Source organism: Zootoca vivipara, chromosome 10, assembly GCF_963506605.1.
Source record: "Zootoca vivipara chromosome 10, rZooViv1.1, whole genome shotgun sequence".
Classification (NCBI taxonomy): Eukaryota; Metazoa; Chordata; class Lepidosauria; order Squamata; family Lacertidae; genus Zootoca; species Zootoca vivipara.
In genome coordinates this window covers 13,660,657-13,673,436 of record NC_083285.1, presented here as the reverse complement: position 1 = coordinate 13,673,436, position 12,780 = coordinate 13,660,657, and the positions used below count along the sequence as shown (strand labels likewise).

The following is a 12,780-nucleotide window of genomic DNA, read 5'->3' as shown; positions in this document are numbered from 1 at the left end:
TGTATCAATTACAGAAGGAAAGTAAAATTAAAACAGACATTGAATTTAGAATGCAGTCCTAAACATGTTTATCTAGAAGGGAACCAAGTTGAACTTACGGGGCTTGCTTCCGAGTACATAGGACTGAGTTATTAGTATTGCTTTTCTAAATACTCTGTGCTTTTTCAAGGCCCTGAATTAACTGCTATTACAAAAGCTCTTGTTGTTTTATGCTGTAAAATCTGATGGATTCTTTCCCCCAGCTCCCTTGTACTGTATAGCAAAGGTTTCCATTGCTGAAAGATGAAATTTACTTGGCTGTCATTTTGGCTCTCCCTTTTGATCTTCATATCCAGAATCAAAATAAAGGGAAAATGAAGATTATCTAGAAAATCAGCAGATAAAAAGAATGAAGAGTGAGCTACGCATCAGGAATGATACAGCAAGAATCATTTCACGTTTTACTTTTCTATCTTTTTCAAAAGGAATTTATGTATTTCACAAAATACTTTTCTATCTTTTTTAAAATTAAACTATAATTAAACAAGACTGTGTTAACTTCAGTTTGTAAGAAATAAATTTGCCAACACTCGATAAGGATGCCAATAAACACCCTGGCTTGGTTTGCATGTAGCACTAAACAAAACTATGGCTTAACGTGAATGAGCAAGCATGTTCCTGGAGCAAAAATCATAGCTGCTTCTCTCGGTTCTGCCACACTACCCAGAGCCAAACCATAGTTTGATTTAACATTTGCAACATTTACAGCTGTTGAACTATGTTCACGAGCAATTCCACACAGAGTGCATTGCAGTAATCTAAGTTAAGAGTTTGCCAGAGAATGGCTTGCTGTGGCCATGCTATCTGATCTGTCCAGGGAAATAACTGTAGTTGATGATCCAGCTTTGTTGGAAATAGCTCTGGAATCTTAGAACAGGTGCCTTGTTAGGCCAAATAGTGGACCTAGCGCAAAGATGAGAAACGGATTGAAGCATTTAACAGGTGCAGTAGAGAGCCAGTCCTCATGTGGTGGGGAGTGACCTAGTGACAGGAGGAGAGCATCAAAATGAGGAATTCCTCTCCGCACGCCGACAACCACAACAAACTCCCCCGCAGCTGCGTTTCCAGGCTCTTGCTTAGCCCCGCCCCCTTTCCTTTCCCCTCAGGCGGCGAAGCCTCAGCGTTCTAAAAACCCCGCCTTCCCGCCTCCGTCGCTCACCCTGTGATGTCACAAGGCCGCGACTCGCGGAGGAGCGCGTTTTCCCATCACGGCGGCGGCAGCGCTGAGGGCTCGCCGAGCTCCGCGGGGCGCCCGTTTTTCGCGCCGCCTTTCAGCGGGGATGGGCTGAAGAGAGGCAAATACGGACAGGCGGCGGCGGGCGGTTCGGGTCGCCGTGAAACACCCCGGAGCGACGGGAGGCCTGTTCGGTATGGGGCATTGCCATGGATACCGTGATATTTTTGGGGGGGGGGAGCGGGTGCGCCAGGCCTTATGGAGGGGAAAGCGCCCGAGTCTCGACCCTAGAAGCTCTTCCCGCCTTCTTCGTTCCAGGTCAGACATCCCCAGACTTCGGCCCTCCAGATGTTTTGGACTACAATTCCCATCTTCCCTGGCCACTGGTCCTGTTAGCTAGGGATCATGGGAGTTGTAGGCCAAAACATCTGGAGGACCACAGTTTGGGGGTGCCTGTTCTAGGTGGTATTGGGGCCTCTCAGGGTGGTGCAAGGTTGGCATTCAGCACAGGCTGAATTGGAGCCCTGGTGTTACATCCTAGTGAGCCCTGGCTCCTTTTGAGGCCCATTAACTGTCCCTTCTTCTTTTTTCTTAAAAAATAGGGTCTGTTGGGGGGGGGGCAGGGGCGCACTTTGGTAATATGAAGGATGGAGACCAAAAGGAAGCAGCTTTTTGGGGAGGAGGGGAAACACACAAGGAGCCCCTATGTTGCTTTGACTGTATACTTTATATTTGACTTCCTTCAGTAATGTGTAATTCTGAATTGTTTTTATTGATGTTTTAATGTGCTGTAAACCACTTTGAGGTTTTTCTTAAAAATATAAAGCAGTATAGAAGTTAAATTAATACTAATAACAATGTGGTACTGTGAGTGAGGAGGACAAAATTCTCCCCCACCCATTTCTCACTTTCATGACAATTCATTTGGGTAGGTATGGTTATCAGGGTATATATATAGTTATGGTTGTTGGGGGTTCATGGCTCCATTCGAATATTAAAAATATCATAGAGATAACAAAATTGTGAAATGTAGACGGTCCATGGCTTGGCTTTTGAGGAACAGTGGTCCCACAGTACTTAACTAATTGGGAACCACTGATCTAGACCTTTAATGCACAGTTCATAAGGATGTTGCATTAATAAAGTAATTGAAACTCTATTTCAGTAGGGAGAAGATCATTACCGTAATTATTCTCTTTTTGCTTTTCCAAGCAGCGTAATGGATCCCCAGCAGATTCTTAGCACTGGTTATACACAATCTTGACTTCAAGAGGATATCCAGTTAACTGCTGCTGCCATGGAAAGTATTACAAAGCTGTTTGGTGATTTGTGTGAGGCCCACATAGCAGGTTTGTCAAAGAAGGTCCATTTGGGCAGGGAAAAGAACAGCAAAAAAGGATCCAGTAAAAGCCTCAAGAAAATTGCGTATAATGCTTTGTTTTCTACGCTTTTCGTGGATGAGACCCAGAAGGCACAGTCAAATGTTTCTAGACTTCCAGTGAAAAACAGAATTCTAATGCTATCTTTCAACTTGAGAGTTGCTGGAATGGGGAAGGAAGCTGACCGGCTGGAGGAGCTTGTAGATGATTTGGAAAGGTCTACCTGTTTACCATTTACTGAAATTACTTCTGTTCTGGAACTTCTGGTTCAGCTTGCAGGAACTGGACCACCTCAGTGTTTACCACCCAAGAAAGACTACTTTGCAAACAACAAATATGTTGGAAGAAATGTAAAATACCAAGGTTACGATTATTATGATGTTAGTGTGTTTGAAGCCGCTATGCAGGCTTTAATTGCAAATGAGGAACATCAGTTTAGTGATACAATTCAAAAGACACTGCAGATCATGGAGGCAGCACCTGGCACAGGTCTTCCTACTGTGGAATTATTTTCACAAAGCTGCTCGGTCGGTGACAGGTTTGAGAAAGAAACCCGTGTCTCGCTCTTTGGGGCTCTTATTCACAGCCGTACATATGACATGGATATCAAGTTGGATTTTCCACCAGTGCCTGATAGTGCTGATTTGTCTGGACTTGCAATCAAGGTATGGAGCATTTTAGGTGACCCTTATTTATATTTAGCATAGATATTTGTTAGAGCACGCAATTGTAATAAATTGTGGCATCTTCATCATAAATGCTGTTTTCAGTTAGACACTCATGAGCAAAATTCTTTGTTAATAATTTCCTTGCGTCTTCCTTCTGTTGTCTACCTGGTGTTTCCCTTTCTGTCTTGCTTGTGCATCTGAGAGCACTTGCAGCATTCTGACCCATTCACCTCCTTTGCAAATAGTAGTTTCCACATGTCACATTATTTTTGAAATCCAAAGTGGTACAATCTGTAGCCACCATCTTGTGTGTCGGATTTATATGTGCAGCAGGGCTTTTGTTGTCTTTTTTGCTTGCTTTTCTTCCAAAACCTTGTTTACAATAGTATACACCATTGTAAACAACTTTTGAAATTTACGGAGCAGGGGCAGGGAGAAGGCAGTATTTTTGTTTTAAGGAAATGCTTCATGTATTTCTCTCCTGAATCCTACCAAATGATGTATCCTGATCTGATCACAATCTGTATATTGCAACAGCTTTGTAAGATAGCTCATTAGTGTTCTCATTTTGAAGAGGGAGCGGGGGAACTTCCTCTTATTGTATGGCTAAACAAGGATTTGAAGCCACATTCATGGTCAGTATTGTTTCTTGCTACACCCTTTAGTTCTTCTGCCTAGTAAAAGAGGCAGTACAGACCATCTCAAATGTAAGAATTAATTTATCAGCAGGTAGGTAGCTGTGTTGGTCTGGCATAGTCGAAACAAAATAAAAAAATTCCTCCCAGTAGCACCTTAGAGACCAACTAAGTTTGTCAAGAAGTAGCATGCACACGAAAGCTCATACCAATGATAAACTTAGTTGGTCTCTAAGGTGCTACTGGAAGGCATTTTTTTATTTTGTTTTAATTTATCAAGTTACTCCTTGCAGTTCGGAAATACATGCTTTGCCACACTTATTTCAGAGTAAATAATAACTTATTAATCTTGGTCCACCAGGATGTAGATAGAATATGCAGCACTATACTAGGAATGATTTTTAATTAGGAGATGCATCAGGAACGATCTGAGGAACTAGGGAGGCAGGCTAAATAAGTTACCTTTTTTTGGTCACAATTATGGAAAATCACTGTGCTGAAAGATAATCGACTGGGTACATGTGTTTTTATAGGTCCCCCAAAGTATAGATCCTTCAGAAGATGAGGGATTCCAGTCTGCATCCAATCTCACCCCTGACTCTCAGTCAGAACCCAGTGTGACACCAGATATTGATCTCTGGGAAGCAGTGCTCACCTATGGACCTAGTAAGCGGAGATGTTGGGAAAGGATTGGATGGTACGTATTTGTCTTTAAGATTCAGAATGTTGAGCTGTTTTTGTTGGAAGCTGCCGTGATTAGTATCAAGTCAATATTTGTCAGTGAATTTGAAACAAGTTTCCAACATTATTTTTGAAATAGCAAAATTCAAGGCCTAAGGTGGTATTCAACCTTTTTACTCAGGGTAGAGCAATAATAATAATAATAATAATAGTAATAATAATAATTTATTTATTTATACCCTGCCCATCTGGCTGGGTTTCCCCAGCCACTCTGGGCGGCTTCCAACAGAAAAATGAAATAAAATAATCAATTAAACATTAAAAGCCTCCCTAAACAGGGCTGCCTTCAGATGTCTTCTAAAAATCTGGTAGCTGTTTTTCTCTTTGACATCTGATGGGAGGGTGTTCCACAGGGCGGGCACCACCACCGAGAAGGCCCTCTGCCTGGTTCCCTGCAACTTGGCTTCTCGCAACAAGTGAACCGCCAGAAGGCCCTCGGTACTGGACCTCAGTGTCCAGGCAGAACGATGGGGGTGGAGACGCTCCTTCAGGTATACTGGACCGAGGCCATTTATGAATAGACCTAACTTGTACATTAATTTCACTGTGTCTTCTCTGATTAAAACTTAGTTGAATACCACCCTTCTAATGTTCCCAATAATAATAATAATAATATAATTTATTTATACCCCGCCCATCTGGCTGGGTTTTCCCAGCCACTCTGGGCGGCTTCCAACAGAAAAATAAAATACAATAATCTACTAAACATTAAAAGCCTCTCTAAACAATATAACAGGGACTTGAGAATGGCAAGAATACAAACTGGAATCCAAAAGGCCATACACACTTAAGCTTCTCAGGCCTTCCTGTTGTATCTTCCAAAAAGTTATAGAGCCTGGCAGATGGGGAATCTCTAGAGTGGCATCCATTGTACTGAGGGGAATCTGGCAAACCCCCAATGTGCTCTAGGCATTCCCATGGATCTGCTTAGATCCTAACAATTGGGAGACTTTGCATGTAATTCTGAATCATGGTTTACCATTATGAAAATCAGCTGCAGTGAGCCTTTGGATCCCTGGCTTTCCTTTCCTCCTTGTGACTTCAAGGAGATCATCTTAGAACTGTAGAGTTGGAAGGGACCCTGAGGGTCATCTAATCCAACCCCCCCCCCCCGCAGTGCAGGAATCACAGCTAAAGAAACCCTGAGAGATACCGGTAGTTGTCCAACCTCTGATTAAAAACCTTTAAGGATGTAGAGTCCACCACCTTTCGAGGGAGATTGTTTCACTGTCAAACAGCTCTTCTCATCAGAAAACTCTTCCTAATGATTCTCCTTTCTTATCTTTTGAATCCATTGGTTTGGGTCTGTCCACCCCACTGAGCAGCAGAAAACAAACTTGTTCCATCTTCCGTGTAACAGCCTTTCAGATATTTGGAGATGACTCTCATTTCTCCTCTCAGTCTCCTGTTATCCAGGCTAAGCATACCCAACAACATCAACCAATCCTCTTAGACTTTGTTTCCAGACCCTTTATCATCTTGGTCACCTTCCTCTGCACACCGCATTTGTTGATATCCTTCTTAAATTGTGCTGCACATGAACCCAGGTGGTGTCTGACCAAGGCAGAATAGAGTAATGCTATTACTCCCCTTGATCTGGACACTAGACTTCTGTTGATACAGCCTAGAATTGCATGAGCATTTTTTGCTGTAACATCTGAATTGATAGAGGCCATGCAAATCCTAGGCTGGGGCCAGGACTTGATGGTGGGCTGGATGAAAGCCATTCAGAAGATCTCTCTTCCACAGACCTAAGTTTTTCAGTGTGGCGCTTTATACACTTGATTGTTATTTGTTTTCTCTCCCCCCCCCCAAATACAGTCCTCCTGGGAAAAAAGAGGAGCCGTACCTTTCTGAAGCTGGCAGAGAAGCCTTTGACAAATTTTGCAGACTTCGAGAAGCGGAATTGCAGCTTTTCAGCAGTACCAAACTTCAGCTTCCACAACGCGTTTTAATAAAAGAATCAGAACTTGTTAAAGATGTTTTGAATGTCCTTATTGGGGTGGTATCTACTTCATTCTCATTTAATCAGGTATACAGAAGTATCTGCTGAGGAGCTCTAACCTTTGCTTTTAAGACCCAGCAAGTACACTTGTATTTTATGTCAGCAAAAATGTTATAGTAACATACATCATTTCACACAGGATACATGATACTGAATTTTGAAAAAAAAAGAGTATGAAAACAAGACTTAAGATGCTCTGCAAGTATAACTTATATACCCTTAGGACAGGGCTTATGAAGAAGAGTATTCATGATTTTTTTTAAAAAACAACCACATACAAATCACAAACTGGTTTATAGTACAAAATATGCAGTAAAACCAGTACCTATGTAATAATAACAACAGTAAATCCAGATTAAGAAGAGACTGACATTAATTGCCAGTATGGACCCAAGCACACAATCCAGGCATGGTAGATCTGGCAATAAAATGCTATTTGGATTGTGCAGAAAGGAATGTTTTGGGAACTATTCACTAGAAAATAAGGGTTTCCATGTGAATTTTCATTTTATGGATTTAATTTTCTTTACAATTTTACCATGTGTGTATTTTTATTTTTTACCTAATGCCATAATATTAAAACTGCTGATAAGCTATTAATGATCACTTCGTTTTTTGCATAGTAGGCTTCTCCCCCCCCCAAAAAAAAGATTTTTAAAAAACAAATAGTGAACCTATTTAGTAGCTCTAACTTATGATGATGAGGACTTGTGTAACAATTTTGTAACTACTTCATGTGCTGTCCATTTTTATTGATGACTTCCTGTTTTTTTGCAACCCTGTAGGCAGCCGTGATGTTTGTGGCCAAGCAGGGTCTACATGTATCCGGAACTTCACCTGAAAGCATGAGCAGTCTCCTGTCAGAAGTTGCTGAATATGGAACTTATTACACACGACTGAGCCGCTTCTCTGTGCAACCAGTTTTGGACTCTTCGTACAGAAAAGGACTTGTTTTTCAGGTAGCATGTCGGCAGTTTTCCTATCACTAATCTAGCTTGATGTCCTGCTATATTTCTGTCTTGAGATCCAATTGCGCCCTCTTGTTCATGAAAGCAGCTCGGATCCTACAGCTTCACCTCCCAAGCTGTACCGTAGGGTCCCCAACACTCTCGAGCAGAGTTTTGGGAGAAGCAAAGGAGAAAGAAGAACAGAGCTCCCCTTTCTATTAGTAGAACCCAGGGATCTCTGGAGAGTACCCAAACTCTTCAAACTTTTTTCAAAGAGTGCCAGATTTGATGAAGTGAAGGGCCGTGAGGGCTGACCAAAGGGCCAACCAAAGTTGAGCTTTTTTTAGGGTTGAAGGGTTGAATAAGAATGATTAGAGTTCCCAAAGTGGTTTGCTGGAGTTTGGGACCAGGTTGTCGGGGAAGGAAGTTGATGGAACAAGTAATGAGAAATGCTGTGTTGCCCAAGCAGTGAGGGCAATCAATCCAAGTTGTTTTGTGGACAGTTGTTGGCATCTGTCTGTCTCAAGAGACAATTCACTGCCTCAAGGTATGAAGTCAAACTGCTGGGGAATTGCAGCACCTGCCGTGACTGCAGAAACCACCAACAAAGATGTAGAAAAGTGTCCCAGGTGATTGCTGGAGATGTGGAGAAAAGCCAGGCACTCTTTACCATATGTGGTGGCAATGCAAGAAAATTAATGTGTTCTGGGAATGCATCCATTTAGAATTGCAAAAATGCTAAAAATCTCCTTTGATAGAAAACCAGAGGCTTTCTGGGGATTACAGATTTGGATATACCAAAATAAATAAATGAAGGATATCTTTTTATATGCTACAGTTGCAGCAAGAGTTTTAATTGATGCAAATTGGAAATCTGACAAACTTCCATCTATACAAGATTGGATCCAAAAAAATGACTAAATATGCAGTGTTAGATAACTTGTCTGAAAAAATAAAGAATAAACCAAAACAGGTATTTGTTTCAAAATGGGAAGTCTTTAAAATATATTTGAAAAACAATTCCAGAAGTTTAAACTTTGTTGCAGCATTTGACTAGTTTCAGTAGTAGTATGAAGAATGATGTGAGATCAAAGAAAAACTAAGAACCAGTAAAACCATGAGAATAGTTTTTACCGGCAATAAGTTATATGTAATTGAATTAAGGAGTATCCAGGAGGTCAGGTCTGTAGTCAAAAGACCTCTTTTCTTTTTGTTACAGTGCTTTGTGTTTTTTGTTTTTTTACTTTGTTTGTTATTATTTCTACTTTTTTTGTTCAGTTTTGATGTTTAGCTTTTTTCATTGTGCATTAATAATACTGGTAATAAATAAATAAAATTTTAAAAAGAAAGAAAAGAAACCTGCAACAAAGGAGAGTCCACAAGCTCCTAAGAGAGTCCGTTCCACTGTTGAACAGCTTTTGTTGTCAGAAAGTTCTTCTTGCTGTTTAGTCGAAATCTCCTGTCTTGTAACTTGAAGCCGTTGATTCATGTCCTGACCTCCAGAGCAGGAGAAAAGAAGCCTTTTCCATCTTCCATGTGACAGCCCTTCAGGTGTTTGAAGATGGCTATCATGTCTCAGTCTCCTCTTTTTTTAAAATCCAAATATTTTTTTATTGCTTTTCATGTAAATACAAGAACAACATATAACTACAGTAACTTGTCCAGTGGTACATTCTTACTAAGTTTCATAGGCAGTACACAAGTTATACGTTTATTTATGCCTTGTCAATTCAAGAATCCTCTCCACAGAGATTCTTGCATTGTGGGTGGAATGGAAGCATTTTCTGTCTCATTTATAAAGGAAAGGAATGGAGGCCAAGTCTCGCCAAAAGTGTCTTGTCTCCTCTTTTGCAGGCTAAACATACCCAGCTCCTTCAACTGCTTCTCATAAGGCTTGGTTTATTTATATAAATACTTATTTACCACTAAATCATAAAAAATATCAAAGCGGATTACAGCATTAAAAAGATAAAAGCCAAACAATGAAAGTGAAAAAATAGTTAGAAACAAAAGTTAAAAACAAGCGTCTGCTCATAGGGTGTAAATTGGGCTTGCACAGATCCTAAACATCTGGAGGAGGCTCAACAAGAATAGCACACCCAGTTGCCACCTTCCTATAAAGCGTGCATTGAATGTATGTCGTGCACAAACAATTTTCATAGCAGATCTTCTTTTCACTTCTCTCCTGTCAGGCATTTACAAGCGGGCTGAGAAAATACCTGCAGTACTACCGAGCGTGTGTTTTGTCGACTCCTTCCACTCTGACTCTTCTAACCATCAGCTTCCTCTTCAGGAAACTAGGACGCCAACTAAGGTAATACCACGGCATTAAAAGTTAATGGAAAGGAAGCCTTGACATCTTCCATGCTTGATCCAGACCACAAAGGAATCAAGAGACGTGCCCTTTAAACTGCTGATGGCATTGCTGTAGTTTAGTCCTAATTGGTAAAGCAATTTAAGACTAGATTAGCTAGCATTGTACTCTTTCTTCTATAGTCTGTAATTTGATGATCAGTTCTCCGTCTCCTTCACTGTTATACCTTCTGCTTATGCAGGATAGTCGCAGCACAATGTTTTTAGTCAGTTAATTTAGATGGTGGGTTCATAGGTGAGACATTTAAAGTAACCATAGGGGCGTAGGAAACTGCCTTATACTGAGTCATGCCATTGGTCCATCTCAGCTCAGTATTGTCTGCACTGATTGGCAGTGGCTCACTAGGGTTTTAGGCAGAAGATTTCCCAGTCCTACCTAGAGTTGATGGGAATTGAACCTACAACCTTTCGCATGCAAGGCAGATGCCCTACTGCTTTGTATTGTAATATTTATTATTCCCTTCCTCAGTAACGTACTGTATATTATTTGCAAAGAAGGGTTAGCGGGTCCGAGTCTTTTAACACTAGAACCAGGGGGGCCAGCTTCTGTACAGGCAACTCCCCATTTATGTGGGGCTTTCGTTCCCGGGTACCCCTTGTATACGTGAAATTGAGTATAGTGGGCGGAAAGCCTGTAAACACCCTCTAAACCCCTGCTAACCAGTAGCAAATACCAGATTGGTATGAATGGCAGCACTGGTGGTTCTCAGTTTTCCTCATCGCCTCCTTTCTCAAATACCTACTCTCCAAAGGCCTCAATGGTCAGTGCAAAGGCTAATGGAATTCCTGGCTGATTTCACCACTCTTTTCACGCCATCTCTCCCCCCCCCCCCAGTTTTCACACTTTTGTGGGCTGTTTTTGCAGTTTAACTTGTATTATTTCTTTATTTCCTGGTGCTGCATATATATATGTGGGGAGTTGCCTGTATTCTGAGGGAGCTGAATACCGTTCCAGAAGTGTATTCTACTAGGTAAACTAATGTGTTGTAAAGCAGAGATATTCATAGAAAATGCATTTCATTGTAACTGTATTGTAACTTTTGAATAAAAATAACAATAAAGTTGCTGTAGTAGTGTAGCCATAACAGCTTCCCAGGTTTGGAGCATATATGCACAGTCGTACCTCAGAAGTCAAATGGAATCTGTCCTGAAAGTCCGATCAACTTCCAAAATGTTCGGGAACCAAGGCGCAGCAACCGATTGGCTGCAGAATGCTCCTGGCAGCCAATCGGAAGCTGTGACAGACGTTCAGGTTCCAAAGAACATTCACAAACCGGAATAATCAGTTGATGGAGTTGAAAGCAAGGCCATTAGACAGTGAGGCTGAAATTGAAGACATTTTTAAGAACAGTTTGGAGGGTGCGGTAAGAGTTAGTGTTGATATGGTGTTGCCCACTTGCTTACATAGCTTTTTAAAGAAATAATTAGGCAAAAGTATGTACAGTGAGGGACTTCGCCCTCTGACGAAGAAATGACCAGTCCATAATTTTAATGGTAGGTTTATTGTAGCTGTGAGAGACAGAATAACAACAGGAAAAACCCCAGAAACCCAGAAGAAAAAAGTCAGAGATTGATGTGCATTATAATTAATAATTATGAATTATGGACTGGTCATTTCTTCGTCAGAGGGCAAACGGGCAAATTAAGCAGGGGATCAAATACTCCCCCCCCTCACTGTAGGTCTATTGGCAGCTGTTAGGCTTGATAGCTAAATGGAATCTCCACCAACAGAGTTGCTATACATCTGTAGAGACATGGGTGGTGCTGTGGTCTAAACCACTGAGCCTCTTGGGCTTGCCTATCGGAAGGTTGGCGGTTTGAATCCCTACGATAGAGTGAGCTCCTGTTGCTCTGTCCCAGCTCCTGCTAACCTAGCAGTTCAAAAACACGCTAGTGCAAGTGGATAAATAGGTACCGCTGTGGCAGGAAGATAAACGCCATTTCTATGCGCTCTGGTTTCCGTCACGGTGTTCCATTGTGCCAGAAGTGGTTTAGTCATGCTGGCCACATGACCCGGAAAGCTGTCCGTAGACAAATGCCGGCTCCCTTGGCCTGAAAGCGAGATGAGCACTGCAACCCATAGTTGCCTTTGACTGGACTTAACTGTCCAGGGGTCCTTTATCTTTTTACCTTGCTATAGATCTCAACACCAGCTGCAGGGGCCAAATACTGAAAAACAGATAGTTTTGTGAACTTCCCAGAAGCATTTAGTTATCCACTGGGAAAGGCCTTCTTCTTCTACCTTCTATCAGCTCCAGCCAGCATAGCCAATAGCCAGGAGTGATGGAAATTGTAATCTGGGGGCTCACACCCCATGCTCTTAAAGGTATTACACAAGTGTAATTTGCTGCTGTTGTGTTTTGTGAAGGTATATAGCTGAACTCTGCGGCATAGGAGTGACTGCGCAGGGAACTGCTGCTGCTGCTTCATTTCCAACAGTGAGTATGATTGCGCTTCTCTTTGCAGTCGGAGCCAACCAAGTGGTGTGCCTTTTTAAACATGAAACGACTAGGTGCGATTCAAACATAAGCAAGCATTCTCAGAGCGCTTTGGGTGCTGTTTCCATTCTGTTATGCTTCCATTTCTAAGAAAAGTGATTTCCACCACTGGATCAGCTTGTAATGTGTCAGCTCATCAGTATTTTTTTAAAAAAACCATGTCAGATTGTATAGATGTGCTGGAATGTATTGGTTTTAAAAGAAATATAATGCTTTCATTCAGCTTTAATAAAAAGGTATCTCCAAAAGTCAACAAAAGGCTTTAAGGTTTTTTCCAGCCAAACCAGCTGAGTGCTGCCAATGCAATAAAACTTTCCGATG

At 41.5% G+C, this 12,780-nt stretch overlaps 1 protein-coding gene across 2 annotated transcripts in view; it reads left to right on the top strand.

The window, feature by feature from the left end:
• Positions 1-11: 11 nt before the first annotated feature.
• The window catches only part of TUBGCP6 (tubulin gamma complex component 6), a 41,003-nt gene continuing 28,234 nt past the window's right edge, over positions 12-12,780 (top strand). Inside the window, exons 1-7 of one of the 2 annotated variants that reach the window (XM_035126634.2) lie at positions 12-1,407; positions 2,429-3,257; positions 4,429-4,592; positions 6,458-6,668; positions 7,427-7,600; positions 9,781-9,902; positions 12,330-12,399. In XM_035126634.2, the coding sequence (XP_034982525.1) occupies positions 2,511-3,257; positions 4,429-4,592; positions 6,458-6,668; positions 7,427-7,600; positions 9,781-9,902; positions 12,330-12,399 (1,488 nt within the window). In that variant the 5' untranslated portion in view covers positions 12-1,407; positions 2,429-2,510. Of the gene's footprint in view, positions 1,408-2,425; positions 3,258-4,428; positions 4,593-6,457; positions 6,669-7,426; positions 7,601-9,780; positions 9,903-12,329; positions 12,400-12,780 lie in introns of both variants that reach the window. The other variant, XM_035126633.2, reaches the window with a different exon arrangement.